Below are 26,936 nucleotides of genomic sequence, written 5' to 3' on the forward strand. Positions count from 1 at the left end.
CTTGGCATCCAAAGTCCTGTTCTTGAGAACTTGCACTGAGAGTTGCCTCTGGAAACTGCTGCACTCGGTGGAACACCATTGCTGAGCTTGTGCAGTGTGCTGGTGTATTCCCTGCCTTATGGATTCCATCTGACAATCTGCAAAACACTGATGGTTTGATAAAATCTCCTCCTGATGGGAAGCCACCTTAGATCAGTGTCTGCTGGGCAGCCCAGCACATGGCACTGCCAGGCATCACAGAGATGGACGTGCTGCTGGGGGAGGTTGGACAGGGGCAGCGGGTGCCATTCCCTCCCTGCCGGGTGCGGAGCTGCTGCTCCCGTGGAGCCCAGGGGGGCTGCAGGAGCCTGGGGCAGCCCAAGCCCGGAGTCCCTGCCGGGGCTGGGCTGAGGTGACTCGGCCAAGGCTGAGCCCAGCAGCTGGGGCAGCAGGGCAGGAGCAGAGAGGTGCCAGGCTGGGCACAGGAGCACCCACACTATGGCCCAGACAGGACCCGGGGCGAGGGACTGAGCGTGAACATCACTTCTGAATCTCTGCCCAGGCAGCTCCCAGTTCTGCCTCACAAAAGTCTCCTCCAGCAGCCTGATCTCAGCTTACAGCCACACCACAGAGCTGCTGCTGGGTACCTGCCACCAAAGCCTTGGGAAGGTCAGGAGAGAGGCTGCAGAGCTGGTTGCTGTATTGGGGCAAGAAAAATGAGATCCTGTAAGAGCATTTTAGGTTTTCCAGATTAGCCACCTACCTATGGAAGACAAGCAAAACATATATCTGTCCTTTGAAGAAACCAAAATGTCATTAGATATAGATATAGATATAGATATAGATATAGATATAGATATAGATAGATATAAACATCAATGTGGGAAATTTAAATTGCTGTTCTGTCCCTTGAACTTGAGAAAAGAGTTCTGTATTTCTTAAGATAATATTTTTAGAATTTGTTATGTTTATGTATAAATACATTGGACTTTTAAAAAGGCCCTTGATTTCACTCTGTGCAGTATTTGCCTTGTGCAGACTCTCTCCACCTTCTGTTTGCTTCAAGCAATACACAGAAAGTGCTGAATGTGGCTTTTGGCTATTTCACACTCATCTGAAGAATTCCACTACGTGTGAGCCAGGAGGAGATCAGTGTCTGGTTGCATGAAATGTTTTTGGCAGCAAAGTGAGTTCGAGCAGTTCCTGCTGATCTTCTCTCCTCATTCCCAAACTGCTTTTACTCTCCTCACATTGCAGTGTCCACTCTCTCCTGTTTGCTGATGCAACTGCTTCTGGGGTTGCAGGTTAAAAATATCTCTTCAAAGAGAAGTGGTGTTTTCATTTTAACTGAGGTTATCCTAGAGATCTGTTTTATAGGATCTTCTGAAAACAGCTGCATCAGCACAACTGAGGGTGTAACAAATTCCAGTTCAGAGGTGGGGGGAATGAGCAGGGACATCTTAGAGGCTTTGCTGCTAAGGGACACTTCTTGTGTGAGAAGTACCTCTAAGGTAAAATTGTGGCAAGTGAATGAACTGTAATATTGCATATTGGCTTTAACCATGGTTCTGTGCTTCTCAGTCCTCTTCAATAAAAGGATCTAGAAGTTGCTTTTTACTGGCTGCTTTTATTTTTCTCCAAGATGAATGTACCATGGACATCTGTCACAGAAACTATGTTTGTGTACTTTATATTCAACCTGTAACAGGGGTCTTCCATAATACATAAGAAGGGTGGGGAAAATGTCTGCAGACTGGATCAGGTTCTTTCTGCTGAACCCCTTTGGCATGTGGAAAGATCAAGAATGGAAGAGGTATTTGTGAATCCCCAGGCTTTCATAACCTGGGCCAAATTTTTATGCCAGTGCCCAATGACAAGGATGCTGATAACTCACAGGTTGATTTGTCCATGCAAGGTCCGTTCATGTTTACCTCAATTGGAAATTTTCATGATAAATAGTAAAGATAACTGTGTAAATGGCATAAAGTAAGGTAATTCTATAGGGAGCCATAGGTGACTTTGTGTAACAGCAAGTTAACAGTACGTGGTACTCCTGCTGACCTCTGACAATTGTGAAGGTATAATCTGGACAGGATTCTGTTGCCAATCCTGTAACTCTCTTCTACATACACATGTCCTGGATACAATGAGAATTTTGGTAATATAAAAAAGGATGCTGAAAGACAGAGCACACAAATCAGTGATTGTGGGAAGTTTATGTGTGTATAAAACCTGCCCATAATGACATCACAAGGACCAGGCAAACAAAACACTGCTCTGTGGAGATGGTCTTCTAAGAAAGATCATTTCAAGCTGATATTAATTCTCTTTAAAGTGGTTTAATATTAGACAGTACATTTTTCTTAAGTGACTGCTTGTAAACAACTTCTTCCCGTGGAATATTAGTGTGCTGCTTGGTACCAAAGCAGCGGGTTATGGTGTGCATACAAGAAACACACCATGTGCCTGAACCATTTGCCTTTGGGATTTCCCCAATCTATGTGAATAGGATCAAAGGGCTCACCAGGGCAATGTCACAAGCACTAGGTTCCTATAATGCTTTTCATAAATGTCCTGAGTTTTGTCTCAAAGAATGTTAGGCTTCTGCATTTTCCAGAACCTCTTGGGTGTAGCGATCACCAGCCTTGTAAGGATGTCTCCACATAAGCTCTGGAAATTCAAACTGAGACTGTTTACCAGAGCCCAGTAATCGACCTCTCCCAGGTCACATAAGTGAACTTCTCAGACGTCAAGAAGTTTGGCTGCCCTGCATTTTAATTTGAAGTGAAATGGAGAGCAGTTGGCTTTAACATGTGATTTGGCAGCTGGGGGCAGTAATCCTTTAATGAATTGCAGCAGCATGAATCACTAAAGGTATTCTAATTTATAGCCTAAATATATTCCTGGTCAGTTTTTCCCCTCTTTTCTTGTGCCAGTACTGTCACAACGTTTACCTCTGCTCACTTCCCTCTCCCAGCTGGATTTAAAGTGCAGTTTGCTGTCTGTAACCTGCAGACTGAAGGGAGTCAGACCTGCATTCCAGGGGCTGGGGCTGTGCCATACATCACTGCAGACATAATTACATCAGAGATATGTCTGTGCCTCAAATGAGATCAGTTTCACTGTCAGGAGATACAGAGGATCTCCATGCAGGTAAACAAGCACTCAGCTTTGGATCTGAGGTACAGTTCATTGCAAGCATTTGAGTAATTATTCAGTAAAACTAATTAACCTCCTGCAGCTTTAGTAATTACTGTTGGAGTGTCTACTTCTGCTCCATCAATTGGCTGTGTCATTTCCTACTGGAGCTGTAATATAGGAAGAGGGCAGAAGGAGAGTGCCATTGCCTGGTCGCACTGGGGGCAGCCGAGATGCCTGGGGCTGTGTCAGGCTGGGGAGCAGCAGCAGCTGCCCGAGGCAGCTCAGGCAGCTCCTGCAGGGACAGCCGGCTCCGTGCTCCGCTGGTCACTGCTTTGTACGCCTGATACTCCGTGTTCCTTGGGCAGGAACTGTGGCTGTGGTCATTCCCTGCCGGAGGGGGGGATGCACGGCAGATGGGAAAGAGCCTGTGATAGCAAAAGGAAATTGCAAGGTTTTGAAACTTGATTTCTGTTGTCTTCTGTCTCCACCCCCACCTCGCTGCTAGCAAATGAGTGCCCAGCACTGCTGGTTCTTCACAAACCTTGTGATCTTTGGTGTCTGTAAAAAACTACTGATTTGAATGTTTTTGTTTTCAGTGTATTTCAAGCCCTTCAGATTGCAACATGAAACCAGAAGGTACAAAGAGCAGAGAGACAAATAACCACAACTCTTCACTCACTGCTATTAAAATGTCAGAATTTGTGAGCAATTCATGAGTTAGGAGAGGGGAAAGGATCCAAGCTGTGGTTGTGCCGTCTCGTGTTTGTCAGTGAAGGCTGTTTTGGCTTATGATTGCCCAAGGTCTGCACAAGTGACTAGGAAACCAACTTAGGACAGACAAGAGGCTGTTTCCTGCCTTTGAGATGTGGAGTTAAGAATTTGTATTAGGAAGTTCATTTGGACAACTTTTTTCTAATTCAGTGGTTTATCTTTCTCAAGAAAAAAAAATACAACTTTTTGCTACAAACATTACAGGGAGAAAATCAGCAACCAGCTCCCAAGGGCTGCTGGTTTTTAGGATGATTCTCAGTAGGAGGAGAATCTTCCTAGTCAGATTCAACAGCTGCTATAATTAATTTCCCTGACAGGTAAAGATACAAAATGCAGCTCCTCAAGACAAAAGGGACATCCCCCCACCAATTCATCCACCTTCTCTGTCCCTCTGGACCAGCCAATGCTACCAACCAAGGCAAAGGTGGTAACTGCTCTTCACAAAACCCTTTTGAAATAAAACACGCTGTCTGGAGGGTCCTTCTTCCCGCCCTCTGAAAAGCAGAGCGGGATGGGAGAGTGGGGGCCAGCATGGAAGTGTGAGAAGTGCTGACCCTGCAAAATTATAGGAACATAAAGAAAGAAGGGAAGCAAGTAAAAAGTAGTTGAAAATGGAAGGCCTGTGGGAAAACTAGAGTGAGAAATTGTGGGGATTGGCTGAAATTACAGGGATGAGTTCAAGGCACGGGGCAAATTGCAGAAGAAACAGGATTTCCTGCAGCCTTTCTGAGGGAAGGACACAGGCCTGTTGAAGGGCTGACCCACCCCACGGGCTGTGCCTGCCCTGCTCAGCCTGCACCAGGACTGTCTGCAGGCCCTGCCACACCACTGAGCACTCAGGCACTAGTGTGCTGACATTCAGAAACCCGTGGTTTTTTTCCCAGCCTAACATGACAGAAATATTATCTTTAATACTGTATAAGGCAAAAGGAGACATTACAGAGAGGGAGGGAAGGCTGGAAGGAGTCACTGCTCTCTGCTTGGAGAGATTTGTTTTGCACTGTATTTTCTGTCTTGATTTGATAGCGAGTTGGCTCTTTCCAGCAACCAGGCAGGGGAGGAGGGACGGGAATATGTTCCCAGTCTTTGGCCAAGAGTGTCCCAGGGCGTCCCGGGCGTGACCTCTCCAATGTTTGTTTTTCTTTCCCTACAACTGACCCAGATGCTGGGATTTGAGACTTGGGCCCTCCTGGCCCGTTGAACACTTGCCCCCTCTGGTAGAGCATGTGACAGTCGCATGAAGCAGGCTGGGAACAGTACCTGGAACTGTTTTTCTCTCCGGCAGACTGTTTGGTCCGGTTGCGTTGCAGGAAGCCAAAAGCCGCGCGGAAAACGCTGGGAGCGCAGTGCCACCCTGTGGGGATGGGGACAGGGATGGAGCCGCGCTCTGCTGCCCGCCTGGCCGCAGCAATGGGAGGGGAAAAGGCTTCCAGGCACAACAGGCACCCGGCACACAACAAAGGAAAGGGAAACTTCGGTTTGGCCTGCTTTATTTAGAAAACAGCCGCAGTGAATATTCCGTGGAAACAAATTAGCGTTCATTTAAATTTGCAGCCTATGCAGTCTCTTTCTTGGGAATGACAGCAAGGTTTGCAAACTGAGATGGATCTGTTTTGGTCATGCAGAACTGAAAAACCAGCAAAGTATCTTCAAACAAACAAACAAACAAACTGGTTCAAACTTAATCTAATGTGCCAAACACTGGGAGAAAAAAAGCACAGCTTTGGAAGACACAACGTTATGACCTACCAAAGTTACAAATATTTAATTCCAAAAGCAACTTCTCTTTTTTCACTAGTAGGTATTGCAAATCCAACTTAACACAATAAATAGTTGACCAAACTCTGGGACCAGACTGAGCCAGTTCAAGCACATTCCAGGGTAGATATAGCTGAGAAGTAAATTTCCCACCTACATTTCTTTGCCTGATTCGAGGTATTGTGTTGGCTGGAGTAAACTACAGCTGGTCCCTTTGTTTTTCTGTGGAGGGAAGGAATTAAGATAACTTAAGGATCTAATGTACAAACACAAGGACTGAGCATATATACAGATACCCCCGAGGAGCTGTGGTGCTGCTCCCATCCATTGCTCCCCAGCTCAAACCCATCCTCACTGCAGTCTGTGCCAGGACAGAGCTCCTGCGGGTCAGACAGAAACTGCCCCGGGCACGATCTTACGGATGGGCGTGTAGGACTTCCTGAGGGTAACGCTGCCGTGGTGAGACACCCCCCGGGGCAGGACACACTCTTCTGTCAGCTTCTGAGTTTCAGGGTCCCAGCAGAGCACTGTTGCAATGACTTCGTTCTTTTCATCTCGGCCGCCGGTGATGAACAGCTTGTTGTTGCAAGGAGAGATGCCACAGCTGGCTCTCTCGTGGGTGAACTGAGTCACCAGGCACCATGTGTCCTCCCGGGGGCTGTAGGAGTACAGAGCCTTCATTGCTCCACCTGGGAAGGAAATGGACATGGGTTTGCACTGGCCATTCCTGTAAGGGATTTCAATTCAACCATCCACTTCAACATGACTGTTCCTGAGATTTATAAGAACGGTTTGTGCCCCAAAGCCAAGAAAAAACAAGTTCACAGGATACTTTATTGTTTTGAAAGCCTGATCTGCAGAAGGCTACTTTTTGTTCATAAGGCTGTGGAATTTAGGGCCAGAACAAACTGCTGTGATCCTTCAGTGTGACCACAGTGCACCTAGCAACAGATTTTCCTCACACCTGCTGCTCCAGCTAAGGACACGGATTCAGAAAAATGCTATTTTGTTTAAAAGTACTTAGATCATGGAGGACCAGCTGTGGTAAACCATCGCTGCTAGAAATGGGCACAGGATTTTTCCACTCATTCCTCTGTCCATCAGTCCTCCTTCTTCCTGGAACTGGCTGCTTTCAAAAACCCTTTCTTGTTTAGAGTTTGTCAGACTGAATCAATAATCTTTCTATGGGTTTATTAAACAGAGAGTGACCTTCAGTTTCTCTGTGTTTCCCAAAACTGAAGTTATTAATGATTCTTAGTAAAGGTTCTTAGTGCACCTTTGCAATCTTGCAGTGTCCTTTTCTCTTGAAAAAAATGGTCAATACCTCAATTCTCATGAAAGGCTATGAAAATATATTCCCTGCCGAGATTACCAGCAGCTAAATGGTTCTTATTCCGAAATTTGCAGGCACTGAATGGGTCTTCTGTACTAGCTGTACAGAATCACAGAATTGTTAGGGTTGGAAGAGACCTCTGGAGATTATCCAGTCCAACCCCTCTGCCAAGGCAGGGTCACCTGGAGGAGGTTACACTGGAATGCATCCAGGTGGGTTTGGAATGTCTCCAGAGAGGGAGACTCCACATCCTCACTGGGCAGCTGTTCCAGTGCTCTGCAACCCTCAACATAAAGAAGTCTTTCCTCAGGCTGAGGTGGAACTTCTTATGTTGTAGTTATGGTCATTGTTCCTTGTCCTGTCCCTGGCCACCTCTGAAAAGAGTCTGGCACTGTTCTTCTGGATAGGGAAACCTTGAAGCCATGCTCTTATTGATGAGGGCAGCAATGGCTGGCATCCTCCCTGCTGGCAAAGTGAGCGTTTATCTGTGGTACTTATAACAGATGCTGAGTTTGACAATATTAGTGCAGTACCTGAGGGGTGATCAAGTCATTCAGAGGTGACTTAATTGGAACTGAAAACAGACATTGCTAGTTGTGGTGATTCACCTGGCAGTTGGTAATTCATCAGTCTGGGTCATTTGATTGCTTTGGATGCAGTTACCAAATGCTCTTTTATTTTTAAACTTCAGATGGGGCTGTTTTCTATCCAATTGGAGTAGATTTGTTTCTCAGATAGATAAACAAGAGATTTACTAGTGGATGTTGCTGTCTGAAAGATGCTGAATGAATGTGACTGGAGTATCATGTCCATTTTATCAGGAGTTATATCAGCTAGCCCATAAGCCATGTGCCTTTCTCTGTCATCCTGTACAAACAGGGTGAGGTCAGCTCCAGTGCTGAGGACAAGCATGAGGCATTTTTGTACACAAAAGGGGTGTGTATGTGTGTATATGTGCATACACATGCAAATCATAAATCTCCCTCCAGAGCACCATTAATTATTTGGTGAATACTTCAGCTCTGTGCCAGCTCTCAGCACCATATTGATTACATTGAAATTCCCTGCAACAAGGCTGAGAGAGGGAGGGGAAACTTTTCAGAGCTCCTGTTTTGGAAACAAATGTTCTTCTTTTCTTTTAGTTTTCCCAGTACCACCTGGAAATGTGTGCAGGCTTTCTCCTCCCCCCATAGTTCAACTCAACCATCAAACTCTTGTTCTTCCATTTTTTCTTCCAGTTCTGGTGATTGACTGAATTAACCCCAAGTGCAATCTAGTGAAGAGCTCTGGGTCTTTGGGTCTCAGTGGCTCTGCTCCTCTGACCTGCTCCTAGTACTTTTATCCCTGCATAAATCCTGTATGCAGTGGGTTGTGTAATGCCCCTGGAGAGGAGAGAGGACATGATGCAGCCATGAGATCATGCCCTTGCCACTATGAACACATCTTTGGCTGGCTTTAAGCTGTCTCTGGGCTACCTCCAGCTTTCCAAGATAGCTGCCATGCTAACAGGGATTTTGACTTGGTGACCTTTGCCTACTGTTTGTGAACATCCTGGATTCCCACCCCTTGCTAATCTCACCAGGAAGAGCCATCTGATTACACTCTGTGTGGGTGAAACTCACAGAAGCACAGGACCAAGCCCTGCTGGGTGCAGCCAAGGAGAGCCATGGTGCTGCACTTACCCACCACATAGATGTGGTCCCTGAAGCTGGCAGCGTTGATGCACTTGGCCTCCACGGGCATGGCAGCCCTGAGGCTCCAGGCGTTGGTGGCCGGGTCGTAGCACTGCGTCTTGTCCGTGGCCAGCTTCCCGTTGGGGCCCCCCCCAATCACGTACAGCTTCTTCTGGTAGCTGGCTGCTGCAAAGGAGCTCACGTTGACCATCAGGGGAGCAGCCTGGGCACCAAAGAGAATCATTAGTAACCATGGGAAGCAGTCAGACTGATGCCCATGGGGAGCATTGGTTTTTTAACAGCTGAACTGAAAAAAAAATCTCTCATGAAACAGAGCCAACAGACTGTATTGCTAATCCCATTCCTTCCAAACTTCAGGAACTTCAAGAGATCAATGTAGTTTAAGTTTCTAGCATGGGAGGGGAGCCTGCAGAATTTTAAGTCAGGCATCCCTTTTTAAGCAGGGTTCAGAAGATGATGTTTCTAAGGTTAAGGGAAAAGAATGTTTCAGCTTTTTCTTAAGACTGCAAAAACCCTTAATAAAAATATGCTATGTTTAAATGCTGAAATTAAAATTACTTTATCAATAATTCAAAAGCTAAGAAATATCAGAAATGCCAAAAATCTCCTTTACATGCTTCCATGCATTACAAAAAAGCACAAGAAATTTGTTTGTACTGATCTTGCTACTTGCAGCTGTGATTGTTAGAGTCATCCACATTGCTTTGTATAATCCAGAGACAATGGGTTGTATCTGCTGTTATGATGCCTAATCTCATTACTGTCATGGATTAATTAGTTGCCTAATTCTCTCCTCTCATTATTTGAACTACAGTGGGTAGAACTGGGAGGGGGGGAGTGGGTTTAATCTTGTTTACCTTCCAACCTGTACTTTCACTTTAATGTATAACCCATACTATATATAAGGCACAGCTTGACAGACACATTTTGTATACATATAAAATGTGTCAGAGCAGTAGTTTTCAGCCTGTGCTCTGGCTCATGCATACTATATTCTTACTCCTTGATTTATGGACTATAGCCTTAAAAGCCAACTAAAAAATTGAAAGTTAGGCATTAGATGTCTCACAGGAAATGATTGGCTGACAATCTGAGGACTTTTACCTTCTAAAGGATATGCATTTCTATAGAAAAAAAATAGGGTTTTTAAAGACCAGAAATACTTAAAAGAATGATACAAGATCATTTTGATGAATCCAAGCCCTAAGACTTTCTGAATAAAATATTCCAAATAATTAAAATGTTATGTGATGCAGCCTCTTACCTCTGACCAGCAGTTATGAAAGGGATCATATGCTTCCATGCTGTTGATTCTCTGCATGCCATCAAAGCCCCCAATGACATACACTTTGCCACCCAACACTGCCATTTTATGTCTCCAGCGCCCAATGTTGAGATACTCAATTTGTATCCATTTGTTGATGGAAGCATTGTATTTCCAGACATCATGCTTTGTTTCTTTGCCACCTGTAGTGTACATGACATGTGTAAATATGATAGCACAGCTTGTATTTACTTCAAAACTCCAGTAGGCTTAAAATTGTGTTCTCTCACAATGGAAAGTAAATCCTTATTACTGATTGTTAACTGGTCCCGTTACAGCAGAAGAAAATTTCTGCATTTAGAAATTTATAAGTTTAATTAATAAGTTATAAGAATTTATAAGTTTACTTAATAGTGAAGGAAACTGAACAATTTCTATAGCCAAATATTCAGTGAAGATAAATCACTGTTCCTCACTTCACCACACCACAACCACTTTCATTTCAATACTGAGTGCACAACCAACCACATAGCAAGGTGACACGCAGGAGATTTTTGTGAACACCCGGGCTTAGCTGAACTGCTGCAAAGGGACAAACAAAGGTGATTTAAGTAAGATAGCGCAGGATGCTGCAGCTGGTAGTGCCAAATCCCTTGAAGACAGGCGTGCACTGGAAAACTGCCAGGCTGTGCAGGGCAAATCCAGCCAGCCCTGTGGTTTGCATCATAAAGCAAAAGACCTGACTGAACTCCTACCAACAATAGTCCTGCAGGACTTGGAAGTTTTACTATTCAACCCTGGGACCATATGGCTGGGATCTCATTTTTGTGCCTCTCCTTCTGGTCTCTTTCTCTACAGACTTGGGTAAGCTTCATATTTATAGCTTGAAGACCAAAACTAGACCCTGCAAACTCATTCTAGAGCTGACCTGCAAGTGGATCTTTGCTTGTGCTAAAGCAGAGAGCAGTGTTTCAAACAGGAGCTGTTGTTTCCCTACAGCTTCTGGTGTAACTGTAATACAAACAGATCTAGTTAAGCCTGAAACCACATTTACAGACTGAGTAGCTTATTCCATCATCTGCAACCTGATTAAACATTTGCTTCACTGGTGTATATACTGAAAAGAGAATTCATATTCCATTGAGAAAATGTCTGCCTTCATTGGTATTCTGTAGAGCAGACAGATCACTGCAAACTGATGGAGCCTATCTCTGGGCCAAACAGCAGATTGAATGGGAGATAATTAGCATGCTAGAAAGAGTCGTTTGTAATGCTTTTGTCCCAGTATTTTTCACATGTATGTGGTGAATTTTATTTGCACTCAAATAGCTGAAGTGGCCAAAGGGCCTGAATGCAGCATTCACGGCTACAATGGGGCTGAGAGACTGCAGGTGTTCCCTTTACTTCCCCTTGAAATTTCCCTTTTACTTGAACTTGTGCTTTCCTCCACAGGCTGAAACTCATGTAGTAACTTCAGCTGGACCAGTGGGTGAATTTGCTGAACATCAGGGGACAGGGAGAGATTTTTGGAGGTTTATTTTGTTTCTGTTTTTCCTCTGGACAACAATTCTTTCTAACTTGAAGAGAAATTGTACCTAAATTAGTAAAAGCATCAGAATGGCGAATGATAATTCATGTCATTTTTAGTTATGCTGCAAATGTAGTGTTACAGGCCATCCAGTCAAAGCATTGAGACTGTTTTGGGGAAATCATGATCTAACAGTAGTCATAATCTTGTGTAAAGGAATTTCCTATTTTTGAGATGCTAAAGGAGCAGGGAAGACTCCAGACTGTACCAAGATATGGAGGGAAATGAGCACATGGAAGGGGAGATGAAGTTAGGAAAAATGAAAGTCAAGTTAGAGTAGAAGCAAATTAGAGCAGCTAAAGAAAGAAAACAAAAGTAGAAGGACATGCAGGAGGAAGTGGCTGTTTAATCAGGATTGAGACACTAATAATTGGTTTAGCTGAGAAAAACGTGCTAATGGCTTTGGTCCACTCAGCCTTTTATTTGTGTGCAAAGGGCAAAAAGGTGAAAGGCAATGAGGGAATGGAGAGAGGGACTCGGAGATATGAAAGTGGGCAGAGAAGGAAGAAAAAGAAGCTGTGAGAATGGAAGCAAAGGGAAAGCCAGCTTAGACTCACCACAGCAGGGAATGTGTTAGCCTGGCCTGGAGGTAGCCTAGATAGAACATAAAATAAAAGTGGAGAAGAGACATTGGAAAAGATGTCAGGAATAAAAGAATGCAATAAGCCTTGAAAAGGAGAGAAGAGTTACAAATTGAAGGCAAATGGAAAAAAGACCTCTCAACTCAAGGGTGTGCAGGTGAGGGGAATATTCCCTAGTTGGAATGTTTGACTTATGTTTCTCTGTACAGCTACCTTTTAAAAGAGGGGCTAATGCCAGAAACTCTCTACGGTGAACTGAAAGGAAAAACCTTCTTTATTTGTAGTTATGGAAACAGTAATCTATTTCTTATTCCAGGATAAAGCTTTAATAAATGTTAAATTGGAATGAAGTATCAAAAATATGTGGATTCCCAAAAGAAAGAATGCAATGGAAGATACTTGAATAAAGGCAACTGACCACTATTCACACTTAAGCAAAGCATTCACACTTTGGCCTACTCTCCTCCTTTCTACTCTTCGGAGTATAGAACCTGGTGGGCAGTTTTGCAGGAAGGAAGTATTCTACCTATGAATGCCCTGCTCTGTATCATGGCCTGTAATGCCACAGTGATGAAAATCTTCCTGTCACTTTTCCTCTGGAAGCAGAACAAGATCATCCAACTTATTTTTTGACAGGCCATCAAAAGCAGCTGTCAAACTGGTTAACAAGCTGGATTTTAACATATTGATTGTCAGAGTAAAATCTCTGTAGCTCTGGGATCAAACCCCTGTGTGGAGCTCAACTGTATTTGTGTGGGAAGTTAAATACATCTCCTGAAGCTCTTGGGATGATGATCAGCACATGAGTTGTCCAGACCCACCCTGAGTGTCTGGAACATGGGATTTCATCTGGCTTTGACAGTTTATACTGCCAAGTTAATAACTGTGGGTGGGCAGGTCTGGAGTCCTCTGTGATGGCAGCTTTCAGGGGGCAGCCAAACATCAGTGACAGTTCCCTGCAGGTTCTTGACTGACTTTTGCAGAATGACTCAGATTCTGGCAGGATTTTGCTAATGCATGTGGAGCTTCAAATGAACTTGTCACAAGAAGATGCTGAAGCAATTTGTCATTTCATGTTTGGTAAACTGTTCCCAAGAACCTTCCTGTGACCTTGTCACTGTTTAGGGTGCTGCCCAAGTGTAGCTATGCATATAGATCAATATTGTTTGAAAAAGAATCCTGTGCTCAAATCAGAGCTAGGCAGTGTCCTTACACATCCAGTGCTCTCTGGAGCACGTCCAAAGCCAAAACACTAAAATACCTGCAGTGCTTAATTTTTCTAAAGCTGCCTCAAGCATGGTCTTGATAAAAGCTGGAAATAATCATGAGAACACTTTGCTCCCCTCTTGCACTCCCATCAATGTCTTGCTCCTTACCTGATATGTAGACTTCATTTTTCAGAGTTATGCATGCAAACTCCACCCATTTTTTATTCTCATTCTCTGGCTCCTGCTCTGTGATTGGTAATTTTGCTACTTCCAGACGGCTTCGCCTCAAAGGATCCAGGCAAGTCACTTCTGCTACAAACTTCTCATCTTTTGTACAGCCCCCTATGATCATAAACACCTCAGACTGGAACTCATGCATCCTGGGCTTGGTCCTTTCTGTAATAATCTAAATGCAAGTGAGACAGAGTGAGTACACAGGGCACTTACACCTACAATTACAGAAAGGCCAAGTGACTTTTCTTTGATTACCTGTTTTTCATATCACAGCAGGCTTACATCAACTGAAGCAATTAGCCAATGCTTTCTAAGTTGAAAGCCTGAAAAGCATCCTATAAGCATTCAGCAGAGGTTGCTGTGTCCTTCTTTCAGCAGGGTTTTTCCAGCTCTGAACTTAGTTGCTTTTGCCTGCCTACTAGGATCCTTTCCTTTTAGGAATTACCAGGTTGGCACCAAGAGCTATGCAGGTGAGCAGTAGTGACAAGGCTGGGCACACATCAGGTGCTGAAAAGGACAGGTGTTATTTGGGTTGACAGAGTGAGGGCAGGGTAGGAGGACCCCAAGGTTTGTGTATGCCTTGGGGAGCTCAGAGACAGCAAGACTGCAGTTAGTGCTGGCAGAAAATAAGTGCTCTCATTATTTGTCCTGAAGAGATATGTTAGTGTCAGAACAATAACAATTCTCAACTGTGGAGGGGTTATTTTTATTTGTTTCTTTGTGTATAAGCTCTTACCTCAAGCCAAAATTAGAAGACTTATTTAAAGCCAGCACCAGGCTCTGAAATGTGCTTAGCTCTAATTTAAACTGAGCTTGTTGCCTCAGTTTATTGACCAGGCCTTTGTTTCAGGGACACTGGAGAAGTTCACTAGCCAGGTGGATGCTCACCAGGAGCAAAGAATGCAAGGGGTGCTTGGAGGGAATGCTTGCAAACAAGAGCCACAGGTTAAATGCTGTGTCAGGAGGCAACTTGCTTAAAGTTTTACCTCTCTTTCTGCTTTTACCATGTTTCTATAAATCAGTATAATTTATCCATATTAGAAGATCTTATCTACACAGACACGAATCTTGCATTTTGACCATGTCCAGAAAATGAATTGGCACATTTTTATAGAACGTGAGTCCCGGAACTTGCCGGCTCCCAGGACTCTGTTTGAACGTGCCTGCCACCACTGCCAGGCGTCAGCCCCGGGGGAGGGCAGCTGGCAGGCAGCCTCCCGCGGCTGTCCCTTTGAAGATGGGTGTAATGCGTGTGCAGCCCGCGGCAACACTCCTTTATCTGTCCGCATGCACCTGACAGCACTGCTCAGTGGGACGAGGCTTGCTCAGGGAGCTCCCTCCGGCCTGGCCGGCACTGCCCCAGCTCACCGAGCAGTGCCTTACACAGTCACCAGCGCAAGGAGCGCTTGGGCTGTCCCCCCTCGCCGTGCCGTGACACAGGTGACACATCCGCCGTGAGTGATGGGCCCACAACGCCCTCCTGCCCTCCTGTGACTCCACTGAGGAGGGACACGTTTCCTCACACACTCACGAACTTTGCTCCTGTTGTGCAATCTGACCTCTTGGTTGCTCTCCCCTCTGCCCCATATCTTGGCCAAGGAGATGTGACTGATACCCAACTTTCCAAAGGGAATGGAAGAGCCTGAGATCCACCACAGCCTGCACTGAGAAGGCAGGACAGGACTCGACTGGGTGTCAGGATTAATGTGTCTCTTTGGATGCAGGGACCTCTGCAAATGGCAGATGGGCAGCCCTCTCCTCTGCAAAGACACTGTCTTCTTCACAGGAGGGAGAATATTTCCTTTATGAAGCATTTTCCCCATAAGTAACAGGGGAAGATGTTACATATTCACATTTGAAAGAGTCATTACAGATTGTGGCACGGTTTGGCGGGGAAATAATTCCTCTTTTCTTAGGCTTGAGGTAATAGCTGAGAGGGTGAGGTGTCAGGGCTAACACCATTTGCCTTTTTACTAGGGAAGCTACCTGGGCTCTTCATTTAGCAAGAGTGTGTCTGAAGGGTCAAGCTCAGATGTTCATAAAAAGGAAGCTGTGCACTTTGTTTTAAAACAAACAACCCACCAAAATCTTCTGAACTGTCTCAGACAGGAGGATAAATTCTGAGGCCTATTTTGACTTTTTAGTAGCACCAGTTAGTGGAAATTCAGTGTGATTACCTTTTTCTGCCCCATGGCACTGCTCCTTTCAAATCAATTTTTGAGCTGAAGCATGAGACATTTACAAAGAGTGGCTAATACCTTCCTGTTTTACTCACCTCATTGCCTGACAGATGGTACATTCTTGCTTCTTGGAGCAAAGGAAAGACATCTGGACACTGTCTAATGAGTTGATCAGCTTCAACAGTCTCTACAAAATACCAAGGGTCCAAGAGGGGCAGCCGGACGTTCTCCAGCACGTAGGGCAGGAGGGAAAACCTTTCGGACTCCTTGTAACGGACCCAGCTCATGACGGTTTCGAACACCTGCGCCTCCTCCGTGACACAGAGCTCGTCGCTCTTCAGCGTGCTGCACAGGATGTCTGCCGGCAGCTCCAGGAACTCCTCGTAGTTCAGGACCTGGGTGAAGTTCTGGATAATGTAGTCCTGTACCTGCTGTTTGAGGCTGTGCAGGGAGTGGGCATCAGCCAGCCTCAGGATGCCAACGCAGTTCTCCGGCTGCAGTGCTTCGGTGAGAAAACTGGCACAAGCATCTACCATGCGCAGGAACTGTGGGCACAAAAAGCTTGTATAAGCACAGAAGGGTTAATGAAAACTGTCACAGGGGAGCTATGGAGCAACCAGCCATGCCCAATACAGCAAAGAGCTGGGGGAGACAAGAATTGGATCATCTGAGCACAGGTATCTCCCAACATCTGCAGTTTGAAATAAGAATTTCTTCCTTCCACTGCTTTTTTTCCCCCTGCATCCAATTGCTCCTTTCCCCTCTTGCAGGATGCAGAAGACCTGTGACAGTCATGAATTTTATTTGTTTCACAAAAGGGTTTCCTACTATTCCCTTTTCCTCCATGAGATCTCCAAGCACTGGCAATCGTGGAGTTACAAAGCACAAATAAGGACCCCAGGCATCCAATTTGCTTCCCCTGTTTTATTTTGCATGTCAGTTCAGACCAACTAGAACAGTCTGGTTTTAGAGTGAAGGCACTGGCAATCCTGGAGTTACAAAGCACAGATAAAGACCCCAGGCATCCAGTTTGCTTCCCCTGCTTCATCTTGCATGTCAGCTCAGACCAGCTAGAACAGAGCCTGGGTTTAGAGTGAAAGTGACTCCACTGTCTGCATTTATGCTCCCACCATCCAAACTCCAAATGCATCTTGTGAGAGCAGTGGGAAATGAGCACTGAGGTCTGGGAGCTTTGGAGCAGTGTGCTGCCCCAGAAGGAATGGGCAGCAGTCCTAGACTGGGGTGAGTGGCAGGAAGAGATTGACCATCAGCAATTCTTTTGAGATTCCTAACAGGCAGGACTTTCTGGCAAGAATCTGTTGTGGGGGAGGCCTTCAGAGGGTCTAGTGACCTTTGTCATCACCATTGGCTGAAAAAAAATATTGATATGCATTTTACACTCAGAGTCTCCTTAATCAGAGAACTGGCTGTGTTTGCATTCAATAAGGCATCACAACTACTGTCATAAATTTCCTTGGCAAAATAACCCCACCTGAGGTCCCAAATGCACATATTCTGGGCCACAGGTGCCTGCGGGCTATTCCGAAAAACTGTGATCTGAGCTGGATTGCTGATGATTATTCAGGAACTGAGAACCAGTTTTGGGTAGAACTGATCAGTTACAGTGCTTCATCCTAATGGATTTCCCATCACCTCTGTAATTTCAGGTACAAATACTGCCACTGAACAATGCAATAAAGATGGGTCAGAGCTAATGTTGTGCATTTCCATCTGTGCTTTTTGGGTTGTTTTTCTGTCCAGTGTCAGCAAGCAAACCATTTTAACTCATGTTTTCTCACTGGGGAAGGTTGTGCAATAGTAATTGAGGGGCAAAGAGGAAGCGAAACATTTTTAAACACTGTAGTATGTAGATTTGTTTCAGTAATTAGGGTAGAACCTTCCAGACCCGACGGTGTCGTGTTGACATATTTAGACTGTTTATCAGAGCTGAGCGATTGCAGACGCTGTGTACAGACTGCCTGGTTCCTGTTTTACATTTAGATGTGGTCAAAAGTTTAGAGAAATGCAACTGACCGATGAACGAGGCTATGTGAGGTCTCAGAATGTGTTGCCACCACTGACATTAATTGTAATAAAAATATATCAGTGGCCCACGGTGGCACCGTGGCACAGTTCGGTGGCACCGCGGCACCTGCCACATTCCCCTTGCCTGCTCTCAGGGCTAGCACGAGGCAAGCACTTTGAACTCACCAGGGCATTTCTGTGAGGATCTGAGAGGACTTTGTCACTAGGTAGGCTTCAGACCTGAGGCAGGTTAAGCATCAGCCTTATTAAGCTTATTAAGCATAAGCATTCAAAGTTGTCAGTAATGAGACACAAAAAACCCCAAACCTAGCATTTGCCAAGGTCATTCATCGAGTCATCTGTGAGTCTGGGAATAGACCCCAAAACAACGTTCTCACAGCCTGCAGCAAACCTCTGTAGAGTTCTCTAATTATTTATACATGGCTTGTTAGGAGCAGTACTGAGGAGGTGACAGGGAGGTGCACGTTGCTCTCACGGCCAGCACGCCCCACTCCCTCTCTGCAGGGCTGTTTGTGGCCAGGCAAATGCAGAACTGCGAGGTGTGGGTGTGAGAAACAGCCCTGCTGAGGGCTCCACCAGAGAGGCTGGGCTGCTTGGGAGCGAATCAAGGCAGGACTTTCCCTGGTTCTGCTCCTCATCTCTGTGCTGCACTGACTCCCCACCACTGCCTTCATTTAGACACTAAATTCCCCCCAAAACTCCCCCAAAACTTGCTGGGCATATGTCAGTCAGTCCCAGGAGAGCAGGTGGCTGACTCAAGAGAGCATCAGAAGGAAGACAACCCTGAGCCTCTGCTTCATCTGCTGATTATTCTGGCAGAGCTCTGAATTTTCTGTTTGTCCACTGTGAGTACCCCTCCTAACGCCAATCCAGGCACTTTAAAAGCTCTGTTCCCTGAGAACAGTTTCTTCAATAAGTTAGTCCTTCTCCTAATACCCATTTGAATCCAGGTTCTCACTTGCTAGAGACATCCCATATGCTTACTTGGCCTCCAGTTGGCTTTCACTCTGACTAGTAAAATTTGTTCTCCCCATATGAGTCTGCTTCGATTCAATGGTGGAGTGTAAGCAGTGCCAGCAGCCCTGCCTCCAGCTAGAGCCCCCAGAAAGGGAAGGGAATGGGGATGGAAAGGTCTCTCATTCATGATCCCTCTCTGCATGCAGCACACAGTGGGGCCGGGTCCCGCACCCTGCGGCTGGTGACCCTCGGCTGTGGCTGCAGGGACAGTCCTGTCCCGGCTCAGCGGTGACACCTGTGCCCCGAGGGAGCCCCGGCCGGAGCAGAGCCAGTTGAGGGGCACAGCACCCCTCAGGGCTGCTCCTGGGGAATGGAGGCGATCTGAGCCCACCAGAGCCAGCTGAGGGGCACAGCTGAGGGCACGGCACCCCTCAGGGCTGCTCCTGGGGAATGGAGGCGATCTGAGCCCACCAGAGCCAGCTGAGGGGCACAGCCCCCCCCTGTCTTGGGAAATGGGGCACTGAGCCCTGTCAGAGCCGGCTGAGGGGCACAGCCCCTGCAGAGCTGCTCCGGGGAAGGAGGCGATCTGAGCCCACCAGAGCCAGCTGAGGGGCACAGCCCCCCTCAGGGCTGTTCCCTGGGGAATGGAGGCATTCTGAGCCCCTGTCAGAGCCGGCTGAGGGACACAGCCCCCTGCAGGGCTGCTCACCGGGGAATGGAGGCCGATCTGAGCCCACCAGAGCCAGCTGAGGGGCACAGATCCCCTCAGGGCTGCTCCCCGGGGAATGGAGGCGATCTGAGCCCCAGCCAGAGCCAGCTGAGGGGCACAGCCCCCCTCAGGGCTGTTCCTTGGGAAATGGAGGCGATCTGAGCCCACCAGAGCCAGCTGAGGGGCACAGCCCCCCTCAGGGCTGCTTTTGGGGAATGGAGGCGATCTGAGCCCGAAGGACACAGCTGGCCCCATCCTGAACAGCTGACCCTGCCCCCGGAAAGATTCACAGCCAGCTGAGGGGCACCGCGCCCTGCAGCGCTCCTCCCTGGGGAATGGAGGGGCACGGACCCTGCCAGAGCCAGCTGAGGGGCACAGCCCCCCTCAGGGCTGTTCCCCGGGGAATGGAGGCGATCTGAGCCCGCCAGCCCTTCTCCCACCGGAGCTGCCCTGAAGGCCTTTGGTAGCAAATGGTGCCCCCCTGTCCACCGTGGCCTGCAGCCGGCACCTGGCTCTGGCCTGCCCAGGGGCCCCAGGGTGGCTGTCAGGTATTGGAGCCCTATTTCCCCTAGAATGTAAAGTGGATTAACCCAGGGACGAGGGTGCTTGGGGCCAGTCAGGCCATCAGGCTGCTGGTGCTGCAGCCATGGCCTGAGGGCAGGGCAGCCCTGCTCTGCTCAGAGGGGGCAGCTCGGGGCATCCTCCACTGTTCCCACTGCACCTGGCACTTCCATGGCAGTGGGCACCACAGCCTTTGGTGACAATAGCTTCTTTTCCATCTGCTCAGACGCCTGCTTCCCTCTCACCATTTCTTTGCTTCCACCACCACAGTTGATGTGGTCCCTCACCCAAACCCTGCTGAGGGAATGGGTAATACAGAGGTTCCTGTGGGGGCAGGAGCAGTATAGGCAGGTCTGGAGGTTGTTGCTGAGTTCTGGTGAGGGAAGCAGGGCTCCCTGCCAGGGCCCTGGGAAGCAGCTGGGATCCTGGCCCTTCCCAGAGTGAAAGGACGAGCAGCTCTGCAGGCAGTGTGGGCGGCAGAGGCTGCTGGGCGGGATCCAGGTTGGGCACCAACCTTGCAAGTGCAGTGGCTGGGCAGCCACCAGCCCAGACTGAGGAGGTGACTATTGAACTCGTGTTGCAACTGTGCTTTAGGTGGAAAAAATTTGTCTGGCTCACTTGAGGGTGAGGCTTAGCTGTTCAGCTGTTCCAAGCCCTTCACCTGCTTCCCCCACCGTGGCAGGGACGCCTGCGCTCTCCAAACAGCCCTCCACCTCTTCCTACTGTCCATTTTGACTGCATTTGGTCAAAACTTACTAGAAGGGAGTAAAGAAAGGCATAATTACATAAAACTTTTTCAAAAACAGTTTCTAGAGAAAAGGAGATAATTTACATTGGAATATCTATACTGCAATATTTTACCTGGGAAAAGATCCTGATCCCCACCTGGCTACAGCCTCCTGTCAGGGAGTTGAAGACAGCAATAGGGTACCCCTTGAGGGTATCCCATTTGAGTCCTCCTTTTCAATAGGGTTCCTTTTTAATAGGGTCCTCCTTTTCTCCAAACTGAGCACCTCCAGCTCCCTAAGCAGCTCCTCACAGGACTTGTGTCCTAAAAAGCAGAGTTCCAGAACTGCAGAGCAAAATTTCCATGTAAGATTCAAGAATCTGAATTCCCTCATGAACCACAATGGTCACAGTGTTGGATGTTTCTTGCCTTCCCTAATGAGAGGAATGGACACACACACGCACATTGGCACTTGGCAGGTTATGTTGGTTACGATTTGTTAGCAATTTGCAGCATGGTACCAGACACTGCAATTTGGTAGACCTCACAGGTGATTTACAGGACACGTGAATACCGCGTGGACCAAGGGCTGAGTAACACTGCCCAACTCCGGCCTCCCACAAGTCCCAGGCCATGACTAAAACCCTTTACATCATGAGTTCTACAAAGGAGGATGCTAACTTTGGCTGGCAAGCCTCCATCTCAAGGCAGGGGAGACAAAGAGGCAAAGCAACTTCCTGCCCTGGCCAGCCATGCCAGCTGCTGCCCCTAACCCTTCTGACTGGCCTTCACTGACCTGAAATTTGGGGAGCACTGGCAGCAGGCAGCACATGGGAGCAGCTCTTGGAGGCACAGCCAGGCTCTTTTCCTGTTTGCATGGCACTCAGCACAGCAGAATTCCAGTACATGGCTGCCCATGCCATTTTTTTACCTTAAAGTAAGTAAATATGAAGCAAAATGCTTCCAGAACCCATGAAATCAGAGAAGTTTGCAGTGTGCTAACCAGGGCAAGATGTGGTGTTGCCAGAACAGAGAGACTGGGTCAGTGCATCTGAGTTATCTGTACCTGAAAGAGGCTGGCAGCTTCCAAGACTTTCTGTACATTTTGCTTTGTGATGAGCATCTTGCTGGTGTAAGTGTAGTCCAAGAGTATATTCATGGTTTCTGCATCAACTCCTTTTAGTATGATCTTCTCCTCATATTTCTCTCTTAAATCATTGCAGAACATGGCCCTGGAAAGAAAGGCATTTATCTTTTACTGCATTCCTGTTAGGATGAGGCATTCTGAAAACATTGGGCTATTTAGATTTCAACACAGAATACTCTGATTGCTTCATCTTTTATGCAATTACTCCTGTTGAAAAGAAACAAGAAAATATCTTTTTGTTGCTCTTCTACCTCTGTACTCATGAGTTTGATGAGGCATACACACATGATGGATTCCTCTGTGCTGTCCTCTACAGCAGACCTGGGGCTCCATGGCAGCAAAAGGCATTAATACCAGTGGGGGGCCAGGAGAGAATAGCTTATGGATTTTCTTCTAATTTACAGTCCAGCTTTTCTTCTGCTACATTTTGGGCTTGTAGAGTTGGTACCTCTTGGCTGGAGAAGCAATTGAATTTGCATGAATTGGAACTACTGTTAGGCAGAAAGTGCAGTGATTTCATACATGTAGATAGCAACTCTTCTTTGCTGGATAATACTGCAGCTGAAAGGTGACCACCAGACATCCCTTTGGCACTAGGCAGATATTTCATGTGGGGTATAAATCAGAAATTCTCTAAGGGCTATTTTAAACCATTTTACATTGTGACAGCTGCAAGACAAACACACACATCTTCCTCTGCATATCCAATTCATAGATTTAAGTATTTCTGCCAATGCTTTTTGCTTTTACTTAGGATTTTGATCAGCCCCTTCTTGTTCACTGCATTCAGAGAACGAGATGTCACATCATTTGGAATCTGTCTCAACAGATCAGAATTACATGAGTCCACTTGTAACTGCGTTGGTGAAAAACATGTGCAGATTTAAAGTGTAATTAGAAGCACTCTTTACCCTGCATTCCAAGCCCTTCTTTATTAGTCATACACAATGTTGACAGGACAATGCAACCTGGGAAATGGCTAGAGGTCCCAAGTCTTAGGCCATGCTTTTCTTGTAAAAGAAGGGCCTGAATTAAGCTGTCTGGTTGACACATCTTACTGGAACCAAGACATAAACAGATTTTATTGCAAAGCAGTTAGGCACGATGAATGGCAAATGGATGGAAGATACCAGCTGCTACTTGCTCCAAGAACTACCTGTTCCTTACCTCAGCAGAAATTTTATAGCAAGGTCTTAGTTACCTCAGTGTGCAAAACTGCCTAACTTTTGAGCAGGAAATTTGGGCAGAGAAGTTACTTGTCAGAAAAGTTGTTCAGCCAAAATTCTCATTTTTCCTTTCACTCAGCTCATTAGAGGTTTTTGCTTCGCTGCCCTGCCTCACGGTCGAGCTTCTGGTGCTGCTGAAATCAGAATATTTCAAAGGCACTTAGGCAAACGCTCCTTAACTTCAGTGACAACAAGACCGGGATCCATTTAGCTTTTCTCCCTCTGGCACTGTCAAGTGATATGAGAGGGGATGTGTGGGCAGGTGGCCATCTGAAAGCAGCAGCCCTCAGTTCCCACTTCTCCCTGGGAATGGGTTTCAGCACGGAGGGGAGGCTGGCACAGCAGAGCTGTTTCAGTTGTGCGGGATTGACGGGTGCCGGATGTTTCATCTGAACAAGAACCAGGCCCATGGAGGGTGCAGGTGGTGTCTGCTCTTCTTCCTTTCATCTCTTAAGCTGGTGACTCCAGACTTGTCTTGACCCATCCCTGTCGGGGAGGTGAGAGTCTCACTTCTGTCCCACAGACCGGAGTGTTTGCTGGGGTCAGTCAGAGATACCCAGGGTGACACTTGTGCAAGGCTGCTCAGAACCCAGCCTCAGCATTCTGCTGGTGGCTGTGCACAGGGCTCTGGTCCAAGTGCTTTGGCCTATCTGTCTCCTGATCTTTGTAATTGGTTTAGAGCTGCCATCCACTCCCAATTTCATAGGGTGTGGGTTGATGTAACGTGGCTGTGAGCTGCAGAAATCACACCTCTGAAGCACGGTGCTCTCCCACCAGTTCTCTGCTCTAGATTGTGGCAGGGGTGAATCGGGCAGTGCTGCACAGGAGAGCTGACTGCTGTGGCCTTCCTTCTGCTCAAATGGAGTGGTTCTCATTCCCACCCTGTGTGCTGGCAGGGGGAAAACCTGACACCACTCAGGCTGATCAGGCTGAGCTTCTCTCCTAGGGATTAAAATGCTGCCTCTGAATCTTCCTGAACTTACCCTCAGGAGGTTCTAAATCCTTCAGATGTGGTTACTAATTCCATTGCATGTTTCCCTGGTTCTTGTCCCTGTGTAATTCTAAACTGCACCTTTAAACCAACAGGTACTCTAAGAAATGCACATCTGAATTGAGGGCCCAGTGCCAAATTTAGATACCCAAAAATGGGTAATTTTAGAAAAAATTCTAAGTTTTTTCTAATTTAAAATCTGAGAAATCTCAGTAAAATAAATTATGGGTTGCAGTTTTGTGAAGCACTTTTTAAGCACCCTCCCACACTGGAATGCTTGTGCTTGGAATTATGAACCTGACTTCAAACAACCATGCTGGAGCTCGAGGATGCACTGGAAAATAGCTTCAACCTCTCCCAGCCCCATTCTCCCACTACTCTTGGGCAGTGCAGGATTAAAGAACCACTGTTCCACCTTAGTCAGCTGGTATTTCTCTTCTCTGCTTTGCTATCATCACAGAGGTAAATGGAGAGTTAATGTTTTTATGTCTATGGGTGCAGGACATCACAAGGATTAGCCTATCTACTCTGCAGCAGTGCTGAAGAAGGCCTAGAAGGGGTTAGCTTTGTTTCAGTGTGCTCCAGTCAGCTGCTGTGGGTTGCCCACACTGTGGCACCCAGCCCTCAGGAAGGGGTTGTGTAACGGGCAGGGGAGTGAAGCCCATGAGTCACTGGGTCCCTTCGCTTTGCTCCTGTGCATGGCTGTTGGAGGTCCTGTCAGATCGTGGAAAGTACTCACAGGAACAGTGGGATTTAAGAATCCCTTCATTCTCCGGGGCCATGCAGCTTCCAGAGAGTTATGGCAAGATGAATGAAGGCTCCTTGTGAGCAGCAGAACCAGCAAAGCTCAGTTCCCTGCAGACTTGCGTCCTTCTTTCCCTCCTCACAGTAACCTCAGCTTCCCCTTCCTGAGCCCTCCATTGTCCCTCCTTATTCCTCTCACACACTTCAGGGTCCCTCCCAGGGGCTCAGCTCTGTGCTGGCTGTGCCCAGCAGGGCTGTGCAGTGTGGTTGTTTTGGGCACTGTGTGCTGGCTGGCCAGGACACCCTGCCTGTTACCGTGCACTGAGGGTGCCAGCCCAGCATCTCTCCTCTCCTAGCTGCAGATTTCCATCAAACTCATGGGAACTTCAGGTTTGAGATTTCCATCCCGTGCCAAATGTGATTGAAACTAACCCAAAGAGTCATGACAAGAGGCACTGGCAGACAGTGAGATGTAATAAATCTCAGTTCTGTGGGAAGCAGAGCCAAACAGAAGCATCCAGAGGGGCAGACCCTGCACACACGTGCAGTTGCCTTGGGATGGGATGATCTCCAGCCAGGTATCCCCCCTTCCAAGGGACAGGCTGTAGCTCAGGAAAAGCTCAGTGGAAAGCTGGCCAACAGCTGTTCTCATAAAACTATCTTACCTGGTTTTAACTGGGAAGTCCTTCTGATTGCAGCACCTTTACTAATAGTGAAATTGGGGTTTTTTGTCAAAGTATCATTATGATAATTTTGATTTTAATTTGTGCATCTGCTATCCATTATGCACACAATGCTGGTAAGAAATATTTGGACATCTCTGCTTTTAGCTGTATATTTTCTTATATGCAATAAATGTAGTCTCTCTGTGGAAATAATACCTGTCTCCAAATAGTCACAGACACAATCTCTATTCTAGATTAGAAAAGCAGAACTGTTCTGGCACTACCAGCGAAGCTTACCAAACTCCATTAAAATTAGCTTTCTGCTCATGTCACAAGTGGCCACAGGTCCTTTTTTCTCGTGTTTCCTCTGTAGCTGTTCAGTCATCTGACCACTTTAGCAGTAAAAAAAAAGAAAGAAAAAAATCCCAGCCATGCAAATGTGATGATCTAAATGATATTGTCTAAATGATAATGGAAAATCTGTGCTAAAACTGATACCAAGTTCCTCTGTGTGTTTAAAATTTGTTCTTGTTGGCCAGTAGTCTCAGATAGAATATCTATTGTATTGAAAGAATGAAAAATTCAAGCAGACCAGGAGACAGTGAAGTGGCAAAATTGCTTTCAAGGAGATATTTCCCATTACAACTGATTTCCAGATGGAAAATTCCTTCTCTGTCCTCCTCAACAATTTAATGCAATATATATTTTTACCCCAGAATGGTAACAGGAAAAAGTAGCAAGTTCCAGAAACACACTCCTGTTTCAATAAAAATACCCTGCTATCTGTATTCCTCTTTGCCCAGGTCCCAGAGGGAGAAGACAAGTGGCTAAAGATACTTGGTTAAAACACCCTTTTCTCATGCACTTGTCTGCCAATATTCTGTCTTTCTTTGCCTACCTCCAGCAGACTTTTTGAGTGCTGGTATCAGAACTCCAGCAAATCTACAACTTGGCACCTGCCTTATTTAAGTCTCCAAGTTTAAAAAAGCTGGAAGACGTAAGGAATTAGAGGCTCACTGCGAGTTTGCAGACTTTAACGCCCAGTTTGCACTCCTTGGAGACCTACAGTTCAAGTCTAAGCAGCAAAATAAGTGTATTGGTTTTGTTTGTTACAAACCTTACCTGAAATAATTGCTTGCTGCAGCAAGGACCACTCGGTGACAGGAGAACTCCCTGCTGTCCACGCACAGGATGACGTCTGTGAGGGAATTTTCAAGGCGAAGGTTCTCAAGGCCATTCTGGAGCACCAGAGAGAGACCTGTATCGTCAAACTTCACCTTCTCACCACTCGACACTTCCACCAGGTCCCCCATTTTCGTCAAACACTCATTGTTCAAAGAGATCTCGGGCTCCTCAGAGCTCTTCTCCAGCGTGTCCCCCATTTTCTGGCCAGCCCCGTCTCATTCTGTTGGTGCTTCGATCTAAAAAGAGC

At 46.6% G+C, this 26,936-nt stretch overlaps 1 protein-coding gene across 1 annotated transcript; it reads right to left on the reverse strand.

Moving 5' to 3' along the window:
- Positions 1-5,401: 5,401 nt before the first annotated feature.
- KLHL6 (kelch like family member 6) lies at positions 5,402-26,936 on the reverse strand. Its single transcript, XM_030954403.1, has 7 exons — positions 26,627-26,936; positions 21,798-21,963; positions 15,827-16,276; positions 13,486-13,723; positions 9,941-10,143; positions 8,665-8,878; positions 5,402-6,338 (listed from the first exon to the last, which is right to left on the reverse strand). The coding sequence occupies exons 1-7, from the start codon at positions 26,884-26,886 to the stop codon at positions 6,037-6,039; spliced, it is 1,833 nt and encodes a 610-aa protein (XP_030810263.1). The 5' UTR covers positions 26,887-26,936; the 3' UTR covers positions 5,402-6,036.

This window comes from Camarhynchus parvulus, chromosome 9, assembly GCF_901933205.1.
Source record: "Camarhynchus parvulus chromosome 9, STF_HiC, whole genome shotgun sequence".
Classification (NCBI taxonomy): Eukaryota; Metazoa; Chordata; class Aves; order Passeriformes; family Thraupidae; genus Camarhynchus; species Camarhynchus parvulus.

Coding starts and splice junctions, on each gene's coding strand:
- KLHL6 (XM_030954403.1), bottom strand. CDS start 26,886: ATGGGGGACACGCTGGAGAAGAGCTCTGAGGAGCCCGAGATCTCTTTG. Junction 21,964..26,626: donor GCAGCAAGCAATTATTTCAG/GTAAGGTTTGTA, acceptor CTTTCTTTCCAG/GGCCATGTTCTGCAATGATT. Junction 6,339..8,664: donor GGACCACATCTATGTGGTGG/GTAAGTGCAGCA, acceptor TTTCCTTCCCAG/GTGGAGCAATGAAGGCTCTG.